The sequence below is a fragment of the Limanda limanda genome, chromosome 16 (assembly GCF_963576545.1).
Source record: "Limanda limanda chromosome 16, fLimLim1.1, whole genome shotgun sequence".
Classification (NCBI taxonomy): Eukaryota; Metazoa; Chordata; class Actinopteri; order Pleuronectiformes; family Pleuronectidae; genus Limanda; species Limanda limanda.
The window spans coordinates 13663397-13691270 of record NC_083651.1 but is presented as its reverse complement, the minus strand read 5'-3'; the positions used below and the strand labels follow the sequence as shown (position 1 = coordinate 13691270).

Here is a 27874-nt window from a genome sequence, read left to right as displayed (position 1 = left end):
CAGAGCTGACAATTATAATTAACACTGCTGAAAACTTGTATTTGCACCTTCTGTTATTAAAGTCTGCTTCTTATTGTTAAAGCCCGTGTGTACACGTACATGTTGGAGAGGTCTCGTCTGGTCCAACCGGCTCCAAACCAGCACAACTTCAACATCTTCTATCTGATGGCTGAAGGCCTGTCACCTGAGGAGAAGAGCACACTTTACCTCAACAATGTCCTGGCTCATAGGTATGTTGCTGTCAGGTGCCACATGCATGTCACTAGTTCCTAAAATCATTAATGAAAGGAGTGTATTGGTTATAGCTGGTCATTTTGTCATCAGGAGCCCCTCAGTTTAATCATGTGTTTGGACTGTAAAAATAATCAGAAACCTCACTTCTGAAATGATGAGCAGAAGCTCCAGAGTCCAATTTAATACCCTCATATTTGATAGCATCAAGGAGAGTGTGAAAGGTACATTGGATGCACACATACAGTCAATGTACTTTTTAATCAATTTCTCTTTATGCATCTATGAATGGTCAGCCTTGTGTGTCTTGTGTGTGTTTATGTCCTTATTTAGGCGCAGTAGACCCTCTGGCATCATACCAATCTATTCTGTGTCCGTATATCTTTGCTCTGTTTGTGTAATCTAGTCCTGCAGATTAATAATATTCTTCTCCTCTCCACAGTACGACTGAGACTAAATATATTCCTGCACAAATATATATCATAAATCTTTTGGTTGTAGTTCTCTTCTGTCAAATCTGTGCACTCGTCATTTTTAACTCACCTTAGCACAAGGCCTCACATGCTTCTTCTGTATTTGTTTGAAGTCTTGGTCCCTGTTGCCTCAGCTTTCTGTCTTTACTTCAGGTATCTTAGTGGGGGATTTCCAGGGGAGAGCCCTCCAGTAGCTAAAGCCTCGACCCAGAGCAGGGAACGCTTCGCAGCAGTCATACAAGCCCTGCGAGCCCTGGGCTTCAACAAGCAGGTATCAATTTGCACTGCATACACCTTGTGTTGAGCATCTTTATTCAAACACTATTGGGACTGGGATAATTTAAGTGTTAAAATAAGATATTCTGAGATATCCAATTATGTTGTCACTGATGAGTTTTCACCCCATATTTTGCTGCACAAACAACTTCTTAATTTGTACGTTTTTGACAATTTGTAATGTCAAATATTTCAAATGTAATGGCCAAACTGTTACAATCCCAGTAATCAAACCCTCCAAAACGATATGGATATGGCAGGGTACAAAATGGACACTACATTGTGTCCTAACATGTCAGACACAAGAAGCATTTAAAATGAGATAGGCTTCTTCTTTTAAAACTTAGTTGCCACAGATAGGGGGATTTCTTGGAATTCAGATCCTGATGTAACTAATCATGTGTTATAACTATCTATAAGGGTCCTCTAAAATTAGTGACCAAATGCAGAGGACAGGACACTGATTTGTGCATATAGTGTGCATGTAGTGGGCCAGGATAGCACAGTCTGTCCTATACCCGACCAGCTTTGTTCCCAGCTCATTATCAGGTTCTATTCTTAGATTTCCAGTCAGCATCTGTCAGCAGTGAGTGACCACTATCTCACCTTTTAATCCAGCAGCAGTCAATACACGCAGGCAAGCAAGGGACAGAGGAGTAGAGTGGTAGATGGTGTTATTATCAGAGGGCACTAGCGTCCACTCTATAAGAGCGAGAGGGAGAGAGAGAGAGAGACCAAGGGGCAGAAGAAGGAGTGGGGGAGTGGAAGTGCAAGTGGTGGACCCAATGACAATGGCACCCATTGGTCTATGTCTAAGCTCTCATCAGGGGACGACTCCCAGTCCAGACCCAAAGGTCAATCGTCATTAGTGCTCCCTATCGTTCCTTTTCTCTGCCTCGTTTCCTTTCTTCTCCTCCCTAACAGGAAGGGGGGGGTCTATCTCTGGATAGAGTGTCAGACAGAGACTAATGCTTGTGTTTATCTCCCAGATATCAGCTCCAATATCCGGCCTTGAGAGAGTGCACACGCAGACATATTCACATACACTCACATACACTCACATGCACTCACATGCACACACACACACCCGCAAACTCAAACATCCCCCTCTCAGAGCAGTGGGTAATGGGGTATTCCATTAAGCGTCCTTTACTCAAGGGCACAGAGGAAGGGAGAGTGGGAAGTGTGAATGGAGGGAAGAGGGTTGATGTGCTAGTGTTAGATTCACATTCATTTAGAATTTTGTATTACATGGAACAATAATGCCGGTTATTCTTTATTTCTGTTATTGTCAAGTAATCCCATCAAAATTCCAAACAAACAATGCTTATGTCAGTCAATCACTACGGTCGTCTATCACTCTCAGTCCCATGTCCATTTATTCCTACTGAAAATGGAAATAGGCTTAAAAAACATAGGATTTCTTCTATTTTTAAAGAAATGTTCGATAACAGTTGGGCAGCGTAGGTTTTTAGAAAACACCATTAAGGCAATAGTAAACTTCATCTCCTTGGGACTATTTTGAGTTCAGGATAATCACACATTTACTCTCAAATGAGTATTTTCCATGTGGAATTGGTTCAAAATAAAGTCAAAAGGTCACGGTAATGCAAGGAAAAGTTTAGTTATGTTTTTTTCAAGTGGAATTTAGTTTTTTGGTCTCATTAGATCTGTTGGTATTAATACGAATCTGAATAATGCCATGTGGTGCAAAGTACCAAAGGCGCATTAGGGGCCGTATGAAGATAATTTATTCTGAGATTTCGAGAATAATTTTGTGATTTAACATCACACGTTGCAAAATCTATTTTTTTTCATCTTTAAGTGGCCTTAATATTCCATTGTATAAATTGGTATTAAATATTAAATGGTAAAAAAAATTGAAATGAATTGCACCAAAATTTTGCCAGTTTCCAAAGTAAGCTATTATTGTACTCTAACGTCCTCCTCTCTCTCTGTCTCTGTGTCCCTTTCTCTCTGTTAGGAGGTTGACTCAGTGTTTACGCTGCTTTCCGCTCTGCTCCATATTGGGGACATACGTTTCACCGCATTGACAGAAGCCGATACAGCCTTCCCTTCTGACCTGCAGCTGTTGGAGAGAGGTCAGTGCCCTGGTCACAACTGAGGCCACATTTCCAGTCTAAGTGGAGGTGGTGGGGAGGAGGGGTGCATCCTCATAGCTCCTCCTCTCGCTGTTTCTCTGCTTGGCAGCTAACCAGCATGAGCTAAATACCAGACAGTCACCTGTTTTATAAGCTGCCTTTCTGCCAAAACGTAACCTTGGTGAGGACAGAACACTCCATGCACTCTTTCGCTATTGGGACAGTGATTTCTCTCTGTCTGGCTCTTTAATTCTATAGCCACCACATGAGGAGCCTCTGACCCCTGACCTTTCCTGAGATGGTAAACAAATGACATCAGCGCCCGAACGGGAGAGAGCCAGGCGTTGTCAGGGTGATGCGATGTTGAGGCTAGTGATATCAGCAAAGGGGTTTCTGGGTTGCTGTCACCTCCCGCTGCTTGTTTATGGGCTCTGCTCAGAAATCCATTGATGACTAACTGCTTCCAGCTCTGCCGATAGATTAAACAGGCGTGAGCCGTCGTAGCACTCAGCTGATTTCACTGTCAGAGCTGCACAGACCTGATTGTGTTCCGGGATGGCATCAGCACCACGTCCCTGATGCTCGGTTTCATCCTGTCATCGTGTCAGTGTCATTTACTCTGCCATTATCTCTCTTTGTCTGTCTCGCCACAGTTGCTGGATTGTTGCAGGTGTCCTCCAACGACCTAAGCACCGCCCTCACATCTGATGTCCAGTACTTTAAAGGTAAGGCCTCACCAGCTTCCACCATCACTTGGCCCTTCCTGTGTTTTTGACTGCAAAGACATAATGAGAAATATAATCAGAGACTTCAAGATCATCAGGATGACTCTTAAAGGGTATATACACCAGGTTTTTTAACAAATAATACCGCAGCCATAAAGATATAGTAGAGTATTAGCATCTTGAGGAGAGAATGTAGTAACACTCCCTCTGTGTGTGTTGTGATCCCTGCTTCTGTTTTTTGGAGGTTGGTATCCAGTTCAAGCACAAACTGAAAAGCGAGATGCCCCCCTGCTCAGGTTAGCACTGACGTAAACATGACAGCTGGGTGGACACCCTTATTTTCACCTGTCAGAGCACAAAAAACAAAATAAACACACCTATCACCACGTTGCTGTTAAGCCACAAACACCACAGCTACATGTTGTGTTTATAAAGTCTGTGGGCTAAAAACTGCACAACACAGCAATGCTAACGTGGCTAGCAATGCTATCTACCTGCTTGCCACCGTGTGTGATCGCTTAGAGTGTGCTGCACTCTGGGATCCATTCTGACCTACAGCTTGTGGAAAGGGGACAGTGACCCGAACACAGCTGGGGCCATATCTTCAGTGTGTAGGTGAGGAGGAGGAGGAGGAGGAGGAGGAGGGAGGTGTGCATCACATTATCTCGTCTTGTTTACCTCTTCATAGCTCCTCCTGCTCTCTCTCCCTTGGAGTACTACGGTATTTGGCAGCTTACCAGCATGAGCTAAACACCAGACAGTCACCTGTTTTATAAGCTGCCTTTCTGCGTAAACGTAACCTTGGTGAGGAGGGAACACTTCTATACACACGCACTTTCCCAATACTGGGCCAGTATTTCCTCTAACCTATAGACAAAAATAAGGTGTAGCCACAGTGTTTAGAGTTCAACAGCAGGAGTTTTCAGTGTTTATGTCCTCTGCAGCATCGAGCACAGCCGCGACATTTGTTTTAAAAATACATGGTGACGGATCACAGCGTCTCAAGAATAAGACATGGCTGATCCTTTGTGTTTTTGATTTATCTGCAATGGTTTTTGTTGTCTCTTCTATATACAGGGTCAATTTAATCAGTTAGGCTTCTGGTTGTGTGTTTAGACGCTGCGTTCTGGGTTTTGCAACACCCAGAACACTGTATAGACACTACCTTTCTGTAGAGAGGTGTAAAGTGTGGCCCATGAAGCATTTGTTTGGTCTGAGATGCTGGTTCGAGTGCGGCATCTGGCAATGACTATGTTTGTATGTTTGTGTGTGTGTGTATATATATATTTTTTTTTTGTTTTTCATCACATAATATATAAACAACAGAGCTCTCTGGTGGACTTGTGAGATATTTATAAATTATGTCAGAAATATATTTCATGCTTTCAACTGAAACTATCACCAACATAGATGCAGATAACAAAATAAATATGATAAGCTCTCAGTCTCTCATACAATCTTTAGCAAGAATATGTCTTTTGCAGCAGAAAACAACACTTGGCTGCAATGGAAATGATCAAAAACCTTAAAAAAAACAAATTGTCAGATGCTAACACTTTTATGTTCCTATCTCCTCTTTGTGTCAGGTGATGTGATCACTCGCCGCCACACTGTAGAGATGTCAGAACAGTACAGAGACCAACTTGCCAAGGCCATCTATGGACGCCTCTTCAGCTATCTGGTCAACAGTATCAACCACGACCTTCAGGGACAGAATGACCACATTGGGTAAAACTCTTGAGTGTGTTGTGTTTCACAAACACCACTAATGAAGTTTATCTGTCATCACACACAAGCACTAACTCAGTCAGAGCTTTTGTGGTGTCGAAACTGATGTTGTAACTTGACACATATATTTAGAGTGGAGGTTCCTAATAGTTTACATTGCATGACACACACAAATAAGTTTGTACACTGAAATGGAATAACAGTGCAGAGGTGGAGGACACAACCAAGGTTTATGTGGAGGTCTCAAACACGCACACACACCCAGGTGGAGGCCATAGGATCCTTGGTTTTGTTGATGTTGGGAGGTCTTATCTCATCTTCAAAAAAAAACAAGCCACTTCTTCTGGAATGTGTTTGTCCTTGTTTACACACCAACCATAGAAAGTGATAAACACATAAGTTATAGCACATCTCCTTCAGATGCTCAAACACACACTACACTGTACTCGGGCATGATCATTCTTGATGCGATAAAACAAACAAGCAAGCAGCGAAGTTGTGATGTAATAAAAGTTGTGTCATCTAAATATCTTTTTTATCCATTTATTTCTTCCAGCGATCCTGCCCTGGAAATTGGGATCTTGGACATATTTGGGTTTGAAGAATTTCAGAGGAATGGATTTGAGCAGGTGAGACATGCTTACTTTTATTGATATTGGTCACCCCTTCCCCCAAAGAGAGCACGTGTTTCTGTTTTCCCCAAGCTGACTGATTTCTCCTAATAAAACCTAATGCATTTATGACATTCCTTGAATAATATAATTGGCCTGGAAGGCCATCCAGACCTATAAATATCTCCATGAATAGTATGTGCTATTGTAATTTTCAAACAGATCGTAATCAAATTGTTAAAATATTTGGGGCCGCAGTCTGTTTTAGCCCAATAATTTAAGTATATAATTGTAATGAATGAGGTGAGGTCTCTGGCTGTCTGTGGCGTGGTTTTCAGATGTCCTCGGTTGAACTGATAGTTGATACAATGACTGCCTGTGTGTGACAACATGGAGTAACACACAGCTGTGTGTGAGTGTCTAAAAACACGAGAAAATCCATTGTGTAATAGTTCTCTGTACGTTACATGAAAGTACCACACCAGTGGCTCTTTCTTCTAGGAGAGATTATTAGATCGTATATTCAGCAAAGATCAGACAAGTTTGTGTATTTTTCTTTCTCCATTGCATCCTGTGGCAGCTACATGTGACTGAACAATGCAGAGCTACTGTATTAAGTGAGGAGAGGCAATGATCTTGTCTAATGTACAGAAATCGATTTTTGGAATGGGAATTTAATCACTTGTCCTCTTCTGCACCTCTGGTATGTTTGTGTACCTGTTGTGCAATTAATTAAGTGTGCCTCTGCACACCGTGTACAAACGGAGCAGCATGTCACCACTGCTTGTTGTCAATATATCAGTGTAATTATATTGCATCATGTTCTGAGTACAGTGTGTGCAGCTCTATGCTGCTCACCTGTTATCACTGTAAATCAGTCATTTGCTCATAAAGCACCCACTGTTAATAGACTATTCCAATGTACGACCGCTGTGTACGTGCTTGCGTGCTTCTGATTGGTCAAATGATTCAGACACCTTTTGCACAATACCTTTATCCCAAACCTATTATAGCTAAAGTACTTGTATGTGTGGATACATGATCTTTGGCAAGCTGGAGTGAATGCCAAATCAAAACGACACCTTTCAGTTTGATAGATAGCTTCAGTGTTTCCCCTGCGACGGAGCTGTAGCAGCGGCGGTAAAGCACGCGCGCACCCAATCCAACAACCCCCCCCTGAGTACAGTCCTAGCTATCTTTAATTAATTAAGTGAAAAAAAAGGAAATTGTAGTATATAGAAAGAAATAATGTTAATACTCACTGACCTATAAATAAAAAATAAAAAAACTTGATATGCCCATTGCACATCAAATTGTTTGATATGTTCATTTCATGTCTTTAAAATTGTCCCATTTGACCCCGGCACTTGGGTTGTGCCATAGCAATCGCCACCAAATGTGTGATGCTGCGTTATCATTAGGAAGTGTTGCTGACCATTTTGTGTAGGTCACTGATGACCAGGCTAATTGCCTGGCATGAGCACCAAACCTTCACTGATTACTAAGTATATTCAGTAGGGGTGCAACGATTAGTCGACGTCGTCGACAAAAATCGATGACCAAAATAGTCGCCGACAAATTTACTAGTCGATGATTCGTTGGTTACGTCATAGCGCGTGTTTCTCGTGCCGCGCAGCGGAACTAAACGGCGTTTTACCGGAGGTGCTGATGGAAGTAGCTGACATGGACCTATATCGGCGTCCGCTGCCGCGCGCCGTCGCGCACCAGGAAGTAAAAAGTTCGAAAAAATCTACCTGCAGTATTTGTTGCGGCGGACCTGCTCTCCATGGAAGCAGGACACGCGCGTGTGAGGAGGAGGCACGTGTGACATCGTAACGGAGACGATGCGGACTCGCCTCTGTCAGATGTTAAGGCCGATTTACACGTTTATACCTGCGCGCAGGATTCTAGCATCCATTACAAAAATATGGTTTAAACTTTTTTTTAACGAGTTTAAAAGTGAAATATTATCCTATTGCCTGACAAACGTCTTTTTTTAATCACAATGATTTAGTCTGAAGAAGACTGTAGTTTCGTTTGTTGATGTTTTTATTAATGTTATTTTCCCTGTCCTTTTCTGTTAACACGAAAAATGGATACTTGAATTTTAATTTATTTTAAGTACCAGCTCTTGGTTCACAGTAAAAAGGGAAACTTAAATTTAAATTAATATTTTTTATTAACACTTTGCCTGTCCTTGGTTTTAAATGGACAAAAACTTGATTTTTCTTTGCTTTTGTGTCAACAGTACCCTTATATGCAGCAAAGTTTATTAAAAGACATTTTTGTTAATGAAGTATCAATCTTTATTGTCTTTATTTTCAGTCATCACATGCCTTGAACAACCTCAAGGTAAATTTAAAAGCTGCTTGCTAAATAATAGCAATTGAGAATTTGTGTCATTCATAATCCGATTAGTCGATTAATCGTTTCAATAATCGGTGACTAATCGACTATCAGAATAGTCGTTAGTTGCAGCCCTAATATTCAGTAGATAATGTGGCTCTTTTACACCATCTTCATCTATGTGTGATGAGCAGAGAAATGAGGACAACACCTACGACACATGGGTCTAACGTCTGTGTCACTGTGTCTATATGCACATTGGTTTGCGTTACAAGGTTTGGTCAGATCATAGATGACTTCCTTCAGGGCTAAGAGGTATCTGACGTTTGTTTGATGTTATTTGACGTTAGTTTGATGTTAGTTTAGTACTTGTTCCTGCTACTCAAAGCTTCCATGCCTCCTATTTTCCGTTTCCCAGCCTTTGTCAAAGCTGCTGTGTGTTTGTCTTAGCTTTTCCCAGTGTTTGTGACTAGGATGTTTGTGCGTGTGTGTGTGTGTGTCGGGCGCTTAAATGTCAGCTGCCTTACTCTACCACTGGCTGTTCTCTAATCCAAATGGATGTGATGGATTACATAACCTCTCTTCAGGTCACGACGAGAGCGAGAGCAAGTATGAGAAGAGACGAGAGAACAGAAGAGTTTGAACAAAATGAGCAAAAACAGAGGAGCTATGTCTGGCAGGTGGCTGCTGCGGTGCCCACTTCTTCTCCCTCATACATTTTCTCAGTTGTTGCTGCTGAGCTGCCTATTAATATATCCTCCTGCTCATAGCACACACATTAGCCACCACCCACGGAGAAGAGAAGAGAACGGGAGGAGTAAGCTCTGGATAAACAAACATGATGACCTCTAACAGTAGATATGACATAAGTGACAAACAAGTCCTGACGTGTTTGTACACACATGTATCCGCACACGTGCAGACACATAGACAGGCACGCTCCACATGCGCAGCATGATCAGGGTCATTAGTGCTTGTTAATTAGAGCTGTGTTTGTCAGGGCTGTGTTGTATCTGCTCAGCACTTTGCTAATGAGCTAACTCAATCAACCACCTGCTGGGACTGAGCCTTTAATGGACTAGACTAACCTGAAGACGACGAATAGGCGAACGTTGATGAAAGGAAAACAGGACTATAGCCGTCTGCATTACAAAACAGCACAACTCTAAATCAGCACTTCTCAATCAAGCCGCCTACGAGACAAAATGTAGGTCGTAGTTCTGGTCTGAGGCAATCACCGCCAAAACAAAAAAGTCATGTAATTGTCACCTTAAAGCTAACCAATGCAATTGAATACAGCATCAGTATTTTTATTGTTCCTTCATTTATTGCCATATGGCTTGTAAGTCTTGCTTGGTGAATCTGCACCATGTGACAGCTGCAGCTGGAGGCATTATGTTTTCAGTTTGTCTGTCTGTATGTCCGGGTCCTTGTAAACCCAATATCCTAGAAACACCTTAGGGGAACCTCTTCATATTTATAACAAAGGTATACTTGGACTCATTGATGAAATTTGATTCATGGTGGTCAAAGGTCACATGTGAAGGTCACTATGACCTCACATTTTTACCTCGTGGATGAAATATCACTCAAATCTTTAGGAAATCCCTTAAAATTCAGTGTAAATGTTGCACTGACTTTCAGAAATACTGATTTTGTTGGAAAAGATTACAATATAAGGTCAATGTGACCTCACGTCTTATGGCATGATTTATCAGGTTTTTTGTCCTTAGAACAATTATATTGTATCTGGTGCAAATATTCATATAAACTCAAGTATGACCTTCAGAATTTAGTGGTCAAAGGTCAAGGTATCTGTGACCTGTCCAAACACACATGACATTAAACTTGGTTCAAATGTTCACTTAGACTCAAGGATGAACTGATCTTTATGCAACATACATTTTGGCCATAATAATTTATACACATACGATGTCAGATACTCCCTCAAACTCAACTTGATTGGTTGGCAGGGCATTCAATAGCCAGGATGTTATGCTTGTTTTCATTTTAGATGTGAAAAGTGAACAAAGGAAACATGCACGAGATCCTGGGTTGAAAAAGGGTTCAGCTCACTAAACCACAAGTGTGACAAGCACACACATCAGACAAAACCCCATTTGATTGACTCCTCCCTGTGCTGTGGTTGGTTGACTGCCGGGTGAGGAAGAGTTCATATGTCTCAGCAGGAAGACGCTCCATGTTATTGTGGGCTACAGCCGTACAGAGGGGCGCCTATTGCTGTGGGCCCCATGCAGGAGATGTCCCTGTAAACAGTTCTCATGATTTCTGGGTCAGGTGTGTTGTCAGGCAGTCCATTTATGCCCCATTGACTTCCCTGTTGGTGCCACAGCAGGTTCTGTTTGAGAAGGTATTCATGCGTTTGTTTGCTTTATAAACAAACATTCAGCCGCGTGTCCCTGAGGAACTTCACAGTGTACATTGAAGAGTGTGTTTACAGGTCGATGTGCGTGCGACTTAAGTGTGTGTTATGTGCATTCCAGCTGTGTGTGAACATGACCAATGAGCGGCTGAGGCAGTACGTCTCTGAGGTGCTATTCCAGCAGGAGCAGGCTGAGTGTCTGCAGGAGGGCATCGCCATGGAGACCCCATGCTCCCACAGCAACCAGTCAGCCGTTCTGGACTTCTTTCTTCAGGTACTGTATGTTCCTGGTTTGGACCAGTCCAGGCCAGTCTGGTCTTTAACAATGTAACTTGACATTTTGATTCCACCCAGAGCTTTGAAAAAAGTTTACAAATCACATGGGCAACTTCAATTCACAGTAAATTCCCTCACTTAATAAAAAAGGGTTTAGTTTGGGCCTTTTTTAAATCTTTTCTTTTCTCTTTTTCTGGGAATATTTTCAGCAAATTTCTCTTTTTCCTTTTTTCCTGATTGAAATTGTATTTGGAAGTCAGATGTTAAGAAAAAATGAAGATGTTTTGTAAGAAATAAAAATATATATCAAATTGGATTATAACTGGCCTTTTGTGGTTAAGATGCTTTGAAATTGTATTTGGAAGTCAGATGTTACGCAAAAAGTAAGATGTTTTGTAAGAAATAAAAATATAAATCAAATTTCATTATAACTGGCCTTTCGTGGTTAAGATGCTTTTAACAATTTTAACATTTTAACTAATATGACTGAGGCAGTTTGATGTCAGAGGGACACTAAAAGTATCAATGAAAATATTCTGAGAACGACATATTTATCATTTGAGCATTTGTTTGTTCCTCTTCCAGAGACCTCAGGGACTTCTGTGTGTGCTGGATGAGGAGAGCCAGAGCCCGCGGCCAGTAGAGCAGACCCTGTATAAGAGGCTTTCCACACAGCTGGACTCCAATCCCATTCACGGCCTTTCTCTCACCACCAAGGATGGCAATGGAAACCCCCCACCTCAAGATCAGGGCCCGGCCTTCATTGTCAGCCACTACGCTGGACAGGTCTGTCTGTGTTACACTCATGCATGTATGTAGTTATAGGCAATACAATGTGTCTTTTACACCAAAATTAGCGAGTATATGCAGGTTTTTCTATTTCTGGTAAAGCCACCACGACTCAAAATTCTCTCACCTCACTGTTTTGCCAGTGTTGCATTTTGCACGATATAAAGAAAAAACTAAATTTGTCCACATTCCTCCCAAGATGTACAATACCCACACAAAGGTTCATGGATATTTATGCATTCACATACACGCCCACAAGATCAATGTACTTCATGACGTTGTATAGAAAAAGTGCAGCGTCTAGACTGCCATATGAAAGTAGAAGAAGAAGACGTAATTATCGCGCGTCCCCAGGTGTCAGATTTCCATAGGTGCTGATTGGAGCCGGAGCCGATTAAAAAACTCAAAACTGCTGCAGAGTTTGAGTCACCAGGAGTGAATGATGATTGTATCCATCTTCATAGCAGACAAAAGCCAGATGTTAGCTGGTGTTATTAGGTTTCATGACCAGTGGAAAAGTGGCTTTAGATGCAAACTATATCACAATTAACTGTTTTTGCTACCAAATAACCCTCCTACTAGAAGATATTGTAGACGTTTTCCACAAAACATTTTTGAACTACCACATCTTGCAGTAGATAGAAATTCTAATTGGTGCTTTCACAACGATATGGATTAGTGTAAATTATAAATTGATGGGTATATTTTATGTTCCATATAAGAGTAAATGCACTGCATGAGTATTTAATGAGAATGTCCATTAATCTGTTTTTCCACCAGATTTCATATGATCTCACGGGATCAATCACAAGAAACAAAGACCTCCTTCCTCAGAATCTCTTGTTTACGATGAAGTGTAAGTACCCAATTAATAACACACATGTAAGCACATTGTGGCGTCAGAGCACACTCCAGCACAAAGATGCACTCTTGTGCAAACTAGCAACACACAAAACCACTCTTTGTGTGTCTGTGTATATATTGTCTATAGAAGGTGCCAGATGTGGGGTGTTGTGGTTAGCGCGACACAGGCAGCCGTTGTGTTACTGCCAGGCGAGTCTTGCGTCCAGCAGCCAAATTGCAATAATTTCCATGATGAGGCTAATCTTCTCAAAGCTCGCCCTTCACTCACACTTGGCCGTTATCCCTCCGTCTGACTGGGGAGATGCCTCTCTGCCTTTCATCCGTGCACGCTGAGACACACAATGTGGTTTCTTCTTATCCATCCACTCCTCCATCCCCTCCTTCCTACTTTGAGTTTAAGTCAATATTCAGATGGTGCAGATGATTGCTTTAAATTAATAGACAGTTGTTCTTCGAGCTGTGTGTAATTAAGTCCTTAAATGTGTCCAACTTATGTTTGTTTTACTTGCTCAGTACGCCTACCTCTCATCCTTTCCTCCTCTCTTTCTCTCTCTCTGTCTCTCTTCCTCAGCATGCCTTTCACACGCCCACATTCACACACATGTTGTTTGCCTTTCTGAATGAGCTCATTGTTGTTGTGGACCAGTCCACGTGTTGTCGAGTGGCGTAGTCCACCCCCTCTCGTTGCCTGACTGATTGTTTATGTGGTGCTTAACTTTATATGTCCCGCCAGCCTCTTCCCTTCCTCCTCTTTCTTACTTTCTGTCTTTCTTTCTTTCTGTCTTTCCTTGTCTCTCTCTTCATCCCATCTGTCCTTTTTCTCTCCTCCACCCCCTTATTTCCACCAATGCTGTTGCCTCTTCTCGCTTGTATTTGCCTCCCTTATTTTCCTCTCTCTATGTGCTTTGTGCCCGGCAGCTAGTGAGAGTGTGTTATTGCAGCAGCTCTTCCAGTCCAAACTGACTCAGACCGGGTCGCTGGTGCCAGCCTCTCTGGGCCGCATGGGACTGAGGGGGCCTAAAGCTGCCCTGTTGCTCCACAGGATGCCATCAGCCTCCCTTTTCACTGCCAACTCTGTCCCCCAGCAGCCTCGGCGGTACCATGACCTTACCAAGGTACAGTTTACTGCTCACAGTGTAATGAGCCTGGTGCTACACTGATTTGTTAATCTGTCCCTGTGGCTACATGGAATACAAGAGCATCAAGACTTATATTTTATCATATATATATATATTTGTTATCATTTTTGAGTCTCATACTTGCTCACTGCCATTTAAAACTAGGGTAAAAGTTGGGGAATTGCTTCAGGGAACAAAGTCTTTCTGAAAGTGACACAATCACAAAGTATATTTCTGTTTCAACTGGAAACTGACTATTATGCCGATGAGTGGAAAAAGCAGGGATAGTATTCTGGGGAGAAAAAAAACAGTCTAATTTTAGATACTTCCCACTACTTTGCTATATATTCACTTTTGGGAATCGGAGAAATAGAAAATACACAAGCATGCAGACACATGCAAACAATAAGAGCACCAGTGTCATTGTTCCCTTCTCTCATGACGTTTAATCAGAAAAGCTGGTAACATCATCATGTTGATTATATGTTGAGTCTCCGTTAGTCTATCCTTCCCATCTCTGAGCCTCTCCATATATTTGATCTCCTTTAATGTAAGTTTTATGTGAATTCAAGTCCAGTTCTTTAGTGTTTTTGTCTCTACTGTTCCAAATGTTGATGTTTATAAAATCCCACCCATGCTTTTTGTTACTCACCCACGACACCCCCTCTCACAAAAATATTTTGAGGTCTGAGCCGAACCGTGGATTTAGACTAGTATCGTTCCTGACCTACTCAATAGACATCTCCAAAATACATATACCTCTTTCACCTTTTTGTTCTGCCCCTGCACCTATTACAGTAACATAAGGCAATGAGATGGTATAAATCAAGTCAATTTTATTTATATAGTCCAATATCACAATTATAGCTTATGGGAATTAATAACCTGTGCAGCATGGAGATTAGCATCTGTCCTGAGATATTTGAAAAAGAAAAAAGTCCCCCAAATAACAGCACACAGACTAGTTTTATGATCTTCACATGAAACTTGTAGTAAGATGCACATTATATTTTTTCTTCCTATTATCTACTTCCATTGTCAGGTCTTAAAGAAGAAAGGCTCAAGCTCCTTCCTCCAGAGGCTGGAGCGATGTGGGCCAATCACAGTGGCCGTCCAGCTGAGGGTAAGAACCGTTCTTTCATACACGTCTTCTCCCACAGTTCAGGTCAGGTGATGGGACACTAAGTTACCAGCAGTTGTACATCTGGTTGTCTCTTTGTCGAATAAATTAGTGACCTGACGACATTGCACTGACTTTTTCCCAGTGCTACATATGATATCCATTAAGCATATACTAAAAAATAAAAAATATGTTAAAAATAGCTGCAACTGAACAAGCCTTCAACTGACCAATTGTCTGGAGAACCAAGTTTTCTTTTCTGTCTTATACTTATTTAATTAATTACTGCTCAGAGCAATAGAGCTAGTCTTTGTTTAAGCATCTGCTAATTGGTACTGTACCACATGTACAACAACGATTAAGTAGATGTTAGTCAAAAGAAAATTTTAATTGCTCGTTTTACTGATGCAAATCACATGAAACCAGCCTGTTCATTAATGGGGATTTTTTATGTTATATTTTTACTGAATTTCTCACGTAGTGCACCTCAAACTGAAGATGTGTGAATTTTGTCCTCATGTTAAGCAATCCGTGTTGGTGCGGCATGCTTGCATACCCACCCCTTCACATTACTCCTCATAACACTGAACATTAGTCTTACTCATAAACAGAATACAGCTGTTTTAACAGGACAACTACAAGACCTGCTAAATGTAGAGTACTGGGATTTTACAACTTTGTGAAGCAACAATAACAATTAGTTCGAGAAGAGCGGTTCAGTGTCTGCTGGTGACGCAAGGAGGCTGAAATGTGCTCCGAGAGGCAGTACCTTCGGTCTGAAAGAAGCCAGTGTGTTGCACAATCAGAGTTGTGGGCTTGTGGTCGATGAGTCCCTCAGGGAATGGCAGGAAAGGAGAAAGTGGGCTGAAAAATGATGTTGTATCAAGCCGAACATGAAACCCGCCACATGAATGAATGAACAATGAACAACAACCACTGTGTGCCATGCACACGCATTTGTGTGCGCATGTTTGGAGGGAATGTGAATGCTGGTAGTGACGTTCAGAGATGAGGGATGAGGTGTAATCATTGTACCTAAGGGTAGACAGACTGCAGACTGACGTCAGGTTGAGAAGTGGCAAAAACACAGATGTAAGTGTTGACTTGTTGGCATGTTGGCATGTGGGTCTGTGGATGTTTAGGGCTGATCCGATAACAAGTGGACAGCTCTGCCTACAGGGATGTCCCGATACCAAACATGTTCTAGTTGATACCAATACAATTCTCGATACCCATTTCTTTAGCACGTCAAAAAAACTAAAATTGCACAATATATTCAATTTACTTCAACACACAATCCCCTAAAAATATTTGAACACTCTAAAAACAACAGTGCCTACAAGCCTGTAGCCTTCAAGTCATTCATAAAAAGAAAATACTATCATCATTATAAAAACAGTATCATGTAGACAAAACTGGTATAGCCTAATGACTGTAAGAAAACAGGAATAGCTGTACACGCAATGTACTAACACACACACACCTATATATTTGACTTTAGAATGGTCTCATAAGTAATGCACTTGTTGATTTGCATATGGTAAAGTAAAATCCGATCACAAGTGGTCACTGGAGAGGCGTGGAGATGTTTTCTAATAACAGGTGGGAAGTGATGCACATAGGGCTGTCTGCTTGTGATCAGATCATCCAAACCGCCTGTACATGCCAGGTGTGTGACCTTGAATGGGGCATATTTTAATTCAGGGCTTGACGAAAACCTCCCTCACTCTCACACACTCTTAAGAACGGCAAAAAGCTCTTTGTGTTCCCTTCCAGGCGAGAAACACTTTGTCACAAAAGATGCGTGATTTCACTCCAATCGCTGTGGCTCGCAAATCAAGTTACTACATCAAAAGAAAGAGCCGGGGAGTGCTCCTCCCTTTCACTCACTTACTGCACAAGAACAGTCACAGTGCTCTCCCAACCCAAACACTAATAAATATTGTTGACCAGGGCAAGCTCTTCATTCTGTTTTCTGATTGTGAAGTTTACTGGTGCCTTCGACTGTATCCTCTCTCCTTTTCCCTTTTTCAGAACTCGCTGTCAGAGGTGATCAGCAAACTGCAGGCTTGCACGCCTCACTTTGTGGAGTGTGTCCGCCCCAACGCCTGCAGTCAGCCAGACAGTTTTGACAGCCTCCATGTGTCCACCCAGCTGCAGTACATTGGGGTGCTTGAGATGGTGCGCATGATCCGTTATGGATACCCCGTCCGCTTGTCCTTCCCAGGCTTCCTCAGCAGGTCAGTGCCAGAGCAAGTTGTATGATTAAAAAGGCTGCAGAAGTCAATTCGCAGTTCTTTCTACTGTTCATTCCTCTCGTTCTTTCTCATTGATGTCACACTCACAGACAATTTGATCTCTGTCATTTTATAAACTCCTGGTCAAAAATATTTCAACATTTGAAAAGGTTAGAGGTTAAATGCCCCCAAAATGTCACCAAAAATATAAAAATCATGTTTCCTTTAAGCATAAGCACAACCTGGTCCGAGCCCATTTATGGAGTAAGGGCTGTGGAGAAACACCCGCATTGTATTTGATTGCACACACAGAATTAACTGCTCGTGAGCCTGAGAAAATATTTGCTGAATTTGACCAAAGAAAACGGGATAATTTGATAATATTGAATCGATAACTCTACCTTTAACAGACATATCCTAAAACCTTAGAGGAAAAGAAATAAATGGTGGCTTCACATTATTGAAGACAAGCTCAGTCTGTGGAGGTAAACCACTATGGAACTGATTTGGAGTGAACTTTACAGATGGTCAAAGCATTCCAATCTAAAAGTTTAGCAGATTTGTGGGAACTTCCATTGTAAGAAGAACTTGATCGGTTGCTGAATCGAGGATTTTGATCATATTTGGTTCATTGTATCTTGCAACTCCTGGTTTTTCAATTTTTCAATTGTTTATTTAGTATATGATTTGAAAAATGGATTAATGTAAATCTTAAACAATATTTGAAAAACATCAATGTCTTCAATATCCTTTGACCAATGGTTTATATAAAGGTTTGAGCAGGAAACTGATGCCCCTTCTCGACATCTTTAAATGAGTAGAGGGACATATGCTATGGAGGATAACACACTCACATGCAGGCTGACACATTAACAATGACAAGTCACAGCAACCTCATTGCTAGAAGTACAATTTAACCTCAAATGGCTTGTTTTTTTGTTTCACGGGGATGCACTGCAGCTGATGAATGTCACCATAACATTTCCTGTGTCAGGCCGACACACATCACTCAGTCGGTTATGTGTGAGGTCACTTTGTCCCACACTCAACCACCATCATTGCTTTCATACCTCTTATACCATGTTCCTGGCTTTCCCTGTCCTGCAGTTAATTAACTCCTAGACCCCCCCCCCCCCTTCTTGGATAAGAAGCAGAGATCCCTCACTTTCAGATTGCCCCACAGTTTGTCTCTTGGTCTTCTGATTCTGAGAAACTTTGGAATACGGAGAGGATTTATTTCTCTCTCTCTCTCTCTCTCTCTCTCTCTCTCTCTCTCTCTCTCTCTCTCTCTCAGCCCCTCTCTCTGTTTTTGAGGATAAAGGGATTAACACAAACATTCCTCCAGATAATAAGAGAGGACAAAGTTTCCACTACTCTGCTGTAAACATCTTCACATCAAACACACACACACACACACACACACACACACACACACACACACACACACACACACAAAAGCCCCAGCATCCAGGCATCTCATGACCTAATTTTTAATTAAGAGAAAACAGGATGAAACAAAATCCCTCTTGTTATTATCACTAATACGGCGCATTAAGCAGCTAGGTTTGTCTTAATTGTCAAAATTAAATAAGACTTAATAAAGATTTTTAATCCTAAGGTATTCAAAAAGCTATGGCTCGAACTCTCATTTTCGACAAACTGAAAGGCTTCTGGTCAGATCCGTGGTCCCAATATAATTTATAATATTTAGGTAACAGGATGTGTTTCGTTTTGGTCACCTTGTAATTGCGATAACTTCAGAGGCAAACAGCTTGACAAAGGCAAAACACACTGCTAGCCAGTTAGACAGTTTGATTTTGATTTATTCCTCTGTTGTTATTGGTCGGTCTTAATGGATCACGACTATTCATTGCTTTTTGCTGAGTAACGTAAATAAAACTTTAATATGTTGGCTCATCCATGATCTGCAGCTGAGTCAATTGAGGTAGATTTATAATGGCAATTGGAACGACAACTGATCCCACGCTTCTTTGTGACATCATCAAACTAAGTATTTTGTCAGCCAATGAACACACATTGTACATTTAAAGGGATTTATAGTAAAGAAGGAAAGGATGCGACCCAAGACCTGTACAGAATATTGTGCAGATGGTAGTTGTGTGTACAGTTAATAGAAGGTGCAAACCACACGTACATTTTTATTTATCTTTTTGCTCAAACTCGCTCAAAAAGTGAAAGAGATGCTCACATAATAGGTTTTCATGTGGGAAAACCTGAGTATTGAATCAGGAGAAGTAGGCCCATGTCAAATGCTGAAATGAATCCAATAGATTGTAGAACCATCACTCATTGTTCAAGCTGTGATTGAAAGATTCCTGTTGAGGCTTTAGTGAATGCTGTTTTTTGACAACCATTTCTGTGTCGGAGCATGTGTATGTGTAAGTCTGTGAGTGGCTGTCATATATGTTTTAGGCGGCCATGTGCTGTGTGATAATCTGTGTGTGAGCAACGGGTTTGACCAGCAGATAACTGAGCATCACAAGAGGCAGCTGCTTGACACAAAAGGGAAACTGCACTGTTGCTGGACTGGGCTTAAACCAGAGCATGTGAGGTCAATAGTCTGTGATTATTTTCAGACACACAGAAGGTTCAGATTATTTCGGTTTCAACATCACTCTTGTCTGAGATTGCAGGCTGGCTTCCTGTACTCCGGTTACACATTTCTATTGTCCCTCTTTTTATATCAGAGGTTGATTTGAAATGGAAGAAATGGTAGCAGTCTAGAGGTGTTCGAATCTGAAGGCAACAGTTTGGTGATAATAGATAGAGGTCAGTGTTTAGTATATGGGCAGAGGGAGCCATCATTTTTAAAAACAAAGCAGAAACCTGCTCCAGCTGGTGCAGTGGATGGATCCCTAAACCCCACCACGAGGGCCTCTTTGATGTTTTCCTTCATGGCAGCTGTGTGTGGAGTGGAGAGGGGACAGAGATGACTCCGAGGTCTCTCGTCTCAAAAATTGAATTTAACTGTAGAAATGGAGCTGTTCTCTTTTAACAAGCAGTCAGACAATTTTTTGCATATTTACTAACCATCAACAGCTAGCTTAGGCCCGCTGACAGCACACAGTGCTCACGAGGTCACATTCTCCCAATAAAGCCACAGGGTTTTAACTCTCAACAGAGCTTGACACAACTTGTCAAGTTATTTCTTTCAGCCCTTGCACCGAGCTAATAGGACCCAGTGCAGTGTGTCGACTTAGGTAATAAAGATGAAACAGATATTAATACTCTGGTCTACCCCGTCGTAAAACAGCAAACAAAGCGAATCCTAAAAACATTGAAGTAACATGATGTTATTGGGACTGGCAACTGCAATTTTATTACAGAATTTCAAACTATTATCATGTTTATTACTGAAAAATGAATCATACAAAGTGTTCATACAAATGGATCTTTGTGTGTCTGACGTCATTCCCTTTTGTACTGTTCACACATTAAGGCCGGGCTTAATTTAAGTGGCCGCCACTCACAAAGACACCAGTCAGCTCAGCCCAACTGCCATTCATATCTTTCTCTTTTTCCTGCTCGGGTCTCAAAACAGACCAATGAATGAACCCAGAGAAGCGAGCTGCAGCAGAGCGGGGGTGGACTACACTGCTGTCCTCACAGAACTCTCTCACTTGATTTCTCACATGCTGTCTATGCTAAACCGCCATTTTCTTAGGATTCTTTCATCTCTATTCTTTCCTCCAAACCCAATATTTTCTTTTTTTTTTCTTACTGACCCTCTTCTTTAACGTCAATATCATTCCCTTTTTTCTCTGCCTGTTTCTCTCAATTACACACACACTATCTTCATTTTGTTCTGTTTCTTATCCCCTTCATCTCTTTCCGTTTGTCACTCTTTTTAAAACAGGCCCCGTCCCTTCTCTAATCAAATTGACAGGCCAATAAATCAGCCATTAATCTCGAGGTTGCTATATATTCTCATGAACACAAACACAGTAGTGTGCACACACAAATACACACATGCACTCTGGAACCATGCAGACCACTTCGCTAAGTCACAGAGGCCGCCTGCAGCGAATTACATTAGTGTCCTGGTAACCAGAATGATTTACGAGGAAATCTATTTTACTGTTGTTTTTATTTGTCTTTTATGATACACTATGTGTTTTGTGGCCAGGTTTATTTTCTAGCAATGTGTAAGGTCAAACGCTCCCACTTGAACCTTGTTTCTGTTCATCCCAGGCCTCCATGTGCGTTGCTTCCCTCAATTCCACGTCTATTGTTAGAAATTGGCTGCGCGAAGCATCTGTATTCATAGAACATGTCATTAAATGTCATTTTAGCTGACGCTTTTATCCAAAGGGACTTCCAATTTGTGCATTCAACATCTATAAGGGGCCTTTCCGGGTTCAGCATCTTGCCTTAAGGACACTTCGGCCACCGACATCCTGGTTGGAGGACAACTGCTCTACTCCTCAGCCACAGCTGCCTGTCATCAAACTCCCAAGCATATAGGTCATATTTCCTAAATGGCTATTTTCAAGTTGGTCTTCATCATCTCCTTCCTCTGATGTATTAACACACACATTTGCAGGCTATTAAGTTACAGACAGAGGGATATCCATCATTTCAGTCTGACCCCTTGAAGGGATAACCCATGACTGAACGAAGCCAATATTCTTTGAAGATATGGCAACAAAAAGTTTGTCAGATGGATAAGAATAGCGTCACAGACGAAATGAGTTGTTTAATTTCTAGTTGTCTTCTACCTTGCCTTTATCCCCTTAATGGAGCTCAATGACAGTGGTCAGTGATGGCCCTTTGGTCCCAGGGAAGTCCGTTAGCGCCCTGCAGGACCCCATTTCTACTCTTATCGAAAGGGTTATTTCACTTCTCTGACTCCACGTGAAGCCCCCCTGGGTCTTGTAAAAGCAGGGACCATCGATGGTTTTCATATCCTCATAGGGAAGGTCATGGGTTTACAGAGTTCCTTTGTGTTTTATGGGCTCAGGGGGACAGCGTGTGTTGTCTGCAGGGCTGGTATTACCATACAGAGAGAGGGTTAGGGAGAGTTCAGACAGACCCCTCTCCTGCAAATCAAATACATCCCACATTCAGCCGTACTCACTTACTCATCATTGACATATACAGGTGGTTTATGCCCCAAGCCATCTGCTGGTTAGGTTAGTATCATCAGATGTGGGACGTTATCAGCTGGCTCTACCCGTCATTGCTAACAAAAGAGATACAGCACTAACTGATCAAATTCACTGAGCACTTGACGTTTGGGGGATTTGTTGGTTTATTATTTTTTATTGTTTTTTATTATAAGTACAGATACATTGTTCACTCTTACATATCCATCAATAAATTTCAAGTTGAACGCTTATTAAAACTTAATGCATGACTACAATATGACACCTTATAATCATGAATTATTTACAGATTTACATTAGCTATAGGTCACGCCTATAGTCTATTTTGAACTGTGCCTGACATCCTTTTCTGCCTTCTTTGGGACTTCTTCGTAATGTCACCTTAGTGTTTCCCATAAATTATCATTGACTGTAGTGGCCCTCCATAGTCTAATTTGTCCCTCCACAGTGACATAGTGATACAAAATGATTTTCGCACAACATGAAAGATCTCCAACAAAGTGTTTTGCACCATTCCCTCATTGTAGAGCTGAGTGCTGCACTTGCTGAACCACTGTTGTCGGTATGGAGGCGGGATTCGGCATTAAACCTTGTAGAGACTTTCATGCTCTCGAGACAAGGATACTGTTCTCAACACCGGCTCTGCTATGTGAGTGTTCTGTGTACTGTGTATTGAAATCCCAATCCTGTGATTAGTGGACAACTCTCTCCATCTCCTGAGCCACAGCTTCCCAATTAATATTGAAGAGGCATTTTTCACATTAGACATTTAGCTTGCTACAGCAATAAAAGCACAGGTGTGTGTGTATAATGAAATGAACACTGGCTGAATTCTGCTCTGCTCAGGTTTAGGGTCCTGTCACTGTCACAGTGTCATGGTGTATTGGGACTTATTGGGAATATCAGAAAGCCAGCATTATTGTTTTGTTTTGTCCCATGATGAGTCAACATATTTGAAGATTCTGTTGTATTTACCGTATGGCTTGTGATTCCACCTTCATCTTAAGGTTAGGGTTGGGGTAGTTTAAATGAATAACTTAAAAATCATAACTCATATTATCAGGGATATGTTCATTCATGTTCATTCAGAATGGATGGAATATGTATAACACACTCACCAAGTTTCATTACAAACATAGAGAATACTCACTGGTGGCTGTTTGCAGCCAGTTACGTATTTTGTTTTTAACCCCCATTGTACTGTCTTTAAATGAGAAAAGGATGTTTTTACGTTTTAATTATTTAAAAAATTCTACAAAAGTTCAACTCTTTCCTTGTTCTTCTTTTGTGCTATTATGTTTTAATGTAAAAAAAACTGTGTGTTGTTCAAGTCATCCAAAAAGAACAGGACTCATAACTGCACTTTGGAAGTAACAGTTTATAAAATGGAGAATATTTAGTTTTTATATTTATTTTATCCAAGTCACAAACAAACCACTGTCTCCATCCAGCTGACCATTCACAGCAACGGTTGCCCAGGGCAGCTCCAATAGGAACAGATGCTGTTCGGCTGAGCTGCTGTATGACCCCACTGACCTTTGAACCCATTGTTTCTGAAAAGAGGCGGTGTCACCTTGTCTCGTCAAAGTTTTTAGATTTGGCCCCGTGAGATCTGTTGCAGCTCTGATGTTCTCTGTTTTTATTTGTTGTAGATATAAAGACCTTGTGATCCCAGCTTTGGCAGACAAGAAGAAACTGTCACCAGAGGAGAAATGTCGCTCAGTTCTGCAACAGTCCAAACTCCAGGGATGGCAGGTAGGTGTGTGTGTGCATGCGTGTGTGCATGCGGTCATGCTTGCGTTCATGCTTGCTTGCTTGCGTGTATGTGTGTGTCTGTTTATGTCTTGTGTCCTGTGTCTTTTCAAGCCTCCATCAACAACAAAAGATTTGCCAAATTACTTAATCCCTGACCCTCTGTTTGAAAGATCCCATGGAATCTTTGACAGCTCGTTCCAGCTGTCCCACCTCATCATAATTCTGCTCACACACACACACAGACACACACACACAGGGAGTAGCATGGATCCCTCCACCCCCTCTCTGTCCTGTCTGCCAGACTGCTGTTGTGTCTGAGAGTGTGACCCTACAGGTCACATCAGCTCCTGCCTCGAACAAATACACACTCTTCCAACAATGCTCTATAGCCACCTCTTCATCCAGCCCTGCTTTAAACACACACACAGGCACACACCACACATGCGAGTAGAGTGTGTTGACTTGAATAGTGTCTGTCTGTGGAAGTATGTTACCCCCACACAGTGCTGTGTATCTGGTGTAGAGTGACCTTGGCATCCCCCAAATCCTCCCTAGATTCAGAAAGTGAATGCAGTATCAACAAACAAACCCCACACCCTGCCCACCCTTCACACCCACCTATTACCACTGCTTCATCACAAGTCACACTCTTTGTAACTCACATTCTTCTGAGGTTTCCAACAGAAAACAAGCCTCCCAGGGTCTGCTGGCTTCTCCCAGAGAATAATCATGAATGGCAGTGTGGTGTGTTACGGTACTTTCGCGAATATATTTGATTGAATACTTATTTTGGTTGTGTGTCTGTGTGTGTGTGTGTGTGTAGATGGGCAGCAGTAAAGTCTTTCTCAGATACTGGCAGGCAGACCAGCTTAACGATCGCTGCTACCAGCTTCGTAAAAAGATCATCACCTGTCAGCGAGGTAATTATACCAAAATAATAAACCAACAACCAAGATGTCCAAATATCCATGTCTCTGACACCTCTGATGTCTCTAACTTGATCTCCTTGTTGTGTTTCAGTGGCGCGTGGCTGGCTGGCCAGGCAGCAGGTCCATCGCATGCTGTCCTTGCAGCAGAAAGACGAGAGCAGTGTGCAGCGTTTCCTGCAGGGGGCAGAGGACATGGGGCTGCGAACCTATGACCAGCTGGTCATTCAAAATGCATCCGACATTGCACGAGAGAGCGACCGTTTGCGCTGCCACAGCAACAGCCTTCGCAATACCATTGGCAACAGCCCACCACTCGGTGAGAGGCCGGAGCCAGTGGGTATGGAAGAGGATCAGCCTGTTAGGAGGTAAAATACGCAAACACCTTCACAATTTACGCACCTTCATTCACTTATTGGAATATTAGAGTCATGTAGATGAGTGGAGGGGAGGTTCAGGGGTTACTTCCTAACACAGTTCACAGACATGCATATTGGGGCTAGGTTTAATGAGACTTTATGTTTTGTTTGTCTTATATGTTATACAATGGTGCCCTGTCCTGGGTATAGTCCCGCCTCTCGCCCAAAGATCTCAGCTGAGCCCCCCACAGCTCTCAAAGGATAAGCAGAATAGCTAATGGTTGGCTAATTGATGAGCAGTTATTCCTTTTTATGTTAAATGTTATTGTGTCCGGAGGATACACTTGCTACCGGTTACTTCACACTAATGCAGCCAATCAATACTGTGGTCACTCTCAAATAAGGCTTTTATCAATCTCTACAATGTAATTTATAATACTAAATGGGATGAACTCATTGTGACTGCAGCATCATTTAGCCTGCACAATAACAAACTATCCGCAGTTACCAGGATTTATGACTCCACGACAGGGAAAATGATTGTCTGTAAAAGTGTGTTGTTATTTATGTGTGTGCCTGCGTGGCGTGTGTTTTCTTGATTAATGATGTCACTGTATCCCTGTGCACGGTAGGCTTTTAATTGCGAGTTTCATGATGGATAGCCAGATAATGATCTGCGTTATCAGATTGTATTAGTGTTGTGTTGCACCTTTGGAACGCTATCCTTATCTCCTCCTCACCTCATTCTGATATAACATATCAAGCCTGGAGAAGAGGGAAGAGCAGGAAGGGGTTCAATAAGAAACTCTTTAGAGGAAATGCTAAATGAACAGTCACTTTCCGGCTTTAAAAAAATAATAAACCTTTAAATATGTTGTATTTTAGGCTTTCTATGCTTTTTGTATAATAGCTGTTTTCTTTAATTTTAAAAGTACCTTTCCATCTCGGCAGAGGAGGCAATGTCATTTGTTTTGCTTGTTGCCACTGTTTTAATTCTGACTTTTACATCAGGTTGATGGTGAGTGGTGACTATTGTGCTAATATCTCAAGGCTTTTTAACAAAATGGAAAAAAAGTGTATGCTTTGTTTAATTTTCAAAGATTTCATGCCACAAATCTTCAAAAATACAGGTTTTTCCCTATAGAGCATAATCTGAAAAATAATTTGAAGCTATAAATGTGCTGAAATACATGCAAATATAAACCAATACAGAGGAAAAGAAGTACAACTGTTCATTTATTTTGATTTAGCAATGGCCACAATTGGAACATGAAAATGTGTAAAGGCATCACACTGCAACAGCAAGACATTTTTAAATACATTTTGATATATTTTGAAACTTAAACCAAGGGTTAACATTGGGTCAAAGCAATACGTTCTAAAAGATAAAAAGAAACATACACTCACATGATTTCTGTATCCTCTTTGTGTCCTTGCATGTAACATCTGCTACTGGGACGGGAGACAGGTGGGCAGGGAGGCCTGGAGCAGGGGTTTCAGGCTGCAGACACAGAGAGGCATTATAGTAGCTGTATTATAGATGGGATTCATTGTCACATAAACACTTCCGCACACTAACATACAAATGCACTCACATGCACACAATCTCAGCTAAGTTCTCAGCAGGTTTTTAAAATGCCTCCCCCTGTCACCTGCACACATGCTCAGCCACTTCCTGCCTGCAATCATGGAACCGACAGATGGCTCACTCAGATTAGTGAAGGAAATATCAAACTGTTATCAAATTACTGCCAAGAGATTTGATTTGAAGCATAATCTCTATGGTCTTTACTCTCCAATTGGCCTCCTTATCTCATATTTTTATATTGAGTATACTGCTGAGGAAACAATGTATTTAACTGAATTAGAGAATATATCTACATTGGAAGAATCTGGAATCATGCACAAATTATGGAGACGATATAAATGGTTTCACATTATAAATTCAAAATGTTTCATTTAAACATGAATCCTGTTATTTCTTATACCCATTTTTAGGGTTGTTGAGAAAGGTGGGAAAGTCCACGAGGGCCTCATCAACGGGGGCGGTCGAGTCATTCGCCACTTTCGGTCCAGCTCAGTACCCATCCCCCTCGCCATGGAGATTATGGTCCCTTCCAATGCCAGTCCACCCATCAAACCAGTCCTGCAGCAGGTCACTCATGCCAATGAGGATGGGGCAGGCGGGGGGAGTCTCTCATCTCCTCGGAAGCAACCTCCTCCCAAACCAAAGAGGGACCCCAACACACGTCTGAGTGCATCTTATGAAGCAGTTAGTGCTGGGTTGACGATGGCAGCTAAAGAGTGCCACACTCCAGAGGGCTACTGTTCACCAGCTGGAAGCCCCCCTAAGTCCCAGCTGTCCCCCACAGACCCTGCAGGTATATCACCTCCTCTGGTCTTTAGACAATATGACAGATGGTGTTTTG

The 27874-nt window shown here is 41.8% G+C and overlaps 1 protein-coding gene across 1 annotated transcript in view; it reads left to right on the top strand.

Moving 5' to 3' along the window:
• Window positions 1-27874, top strand: part of myo16 (myosin XVI) — a 77611-nt gene that overhangs the window by 37748 nt on the left and 11989 nt on the right. Inside the window, exons 16-31 of the mRNA XM_061088879.1 lie at window positions 83-230; window positions 858-975; window positions 2965-3082; window positions 3736-3807; window positions 5394-5535; window positions 6092-6164; window positions 10997-11149; window positions 11737-11937; window positions 12721-12796; window positions 13723-13919; window positions 14965-15045; window positions 17077-17282; window positions 24058-24160; window positions 24984-25080; window positions 25181-25454; window positions 27444-27826. Coding sequence (XP_060944862.1) covers window positions 83-230; window positions 858-975; window positions 2965-3082; window positions 3736-3807; window positions 5394-5535; window positions 6092-6164; window positions 10997-11149; window positions 11737-11937; window positions 12721-12796; window positions 13723-13919; window positions 14965-15045; window positions 17077-17282; window positions 24058-24160; window positions 24984-25080; window positions 25181-25454; window positions 27444-27826 — 2442 coding nt within the window. The remainder of the gene's footprint in view (window positions 1-82; window positions 231-857; window positions 976-2964; window positions 3083-3735; window positions 3808-5393; window positions 5536-6091; window positions 6165-10996; window positions 11150-11736; window positions 11938-12720; window positions 12797-13722; window positions 13920-14964; window positions 15046-17076; window positions 17283-24057; window positions 24161-24983; window positions 25081-25180; window positions 25455-27443; window positions 27827-27874) is intronic.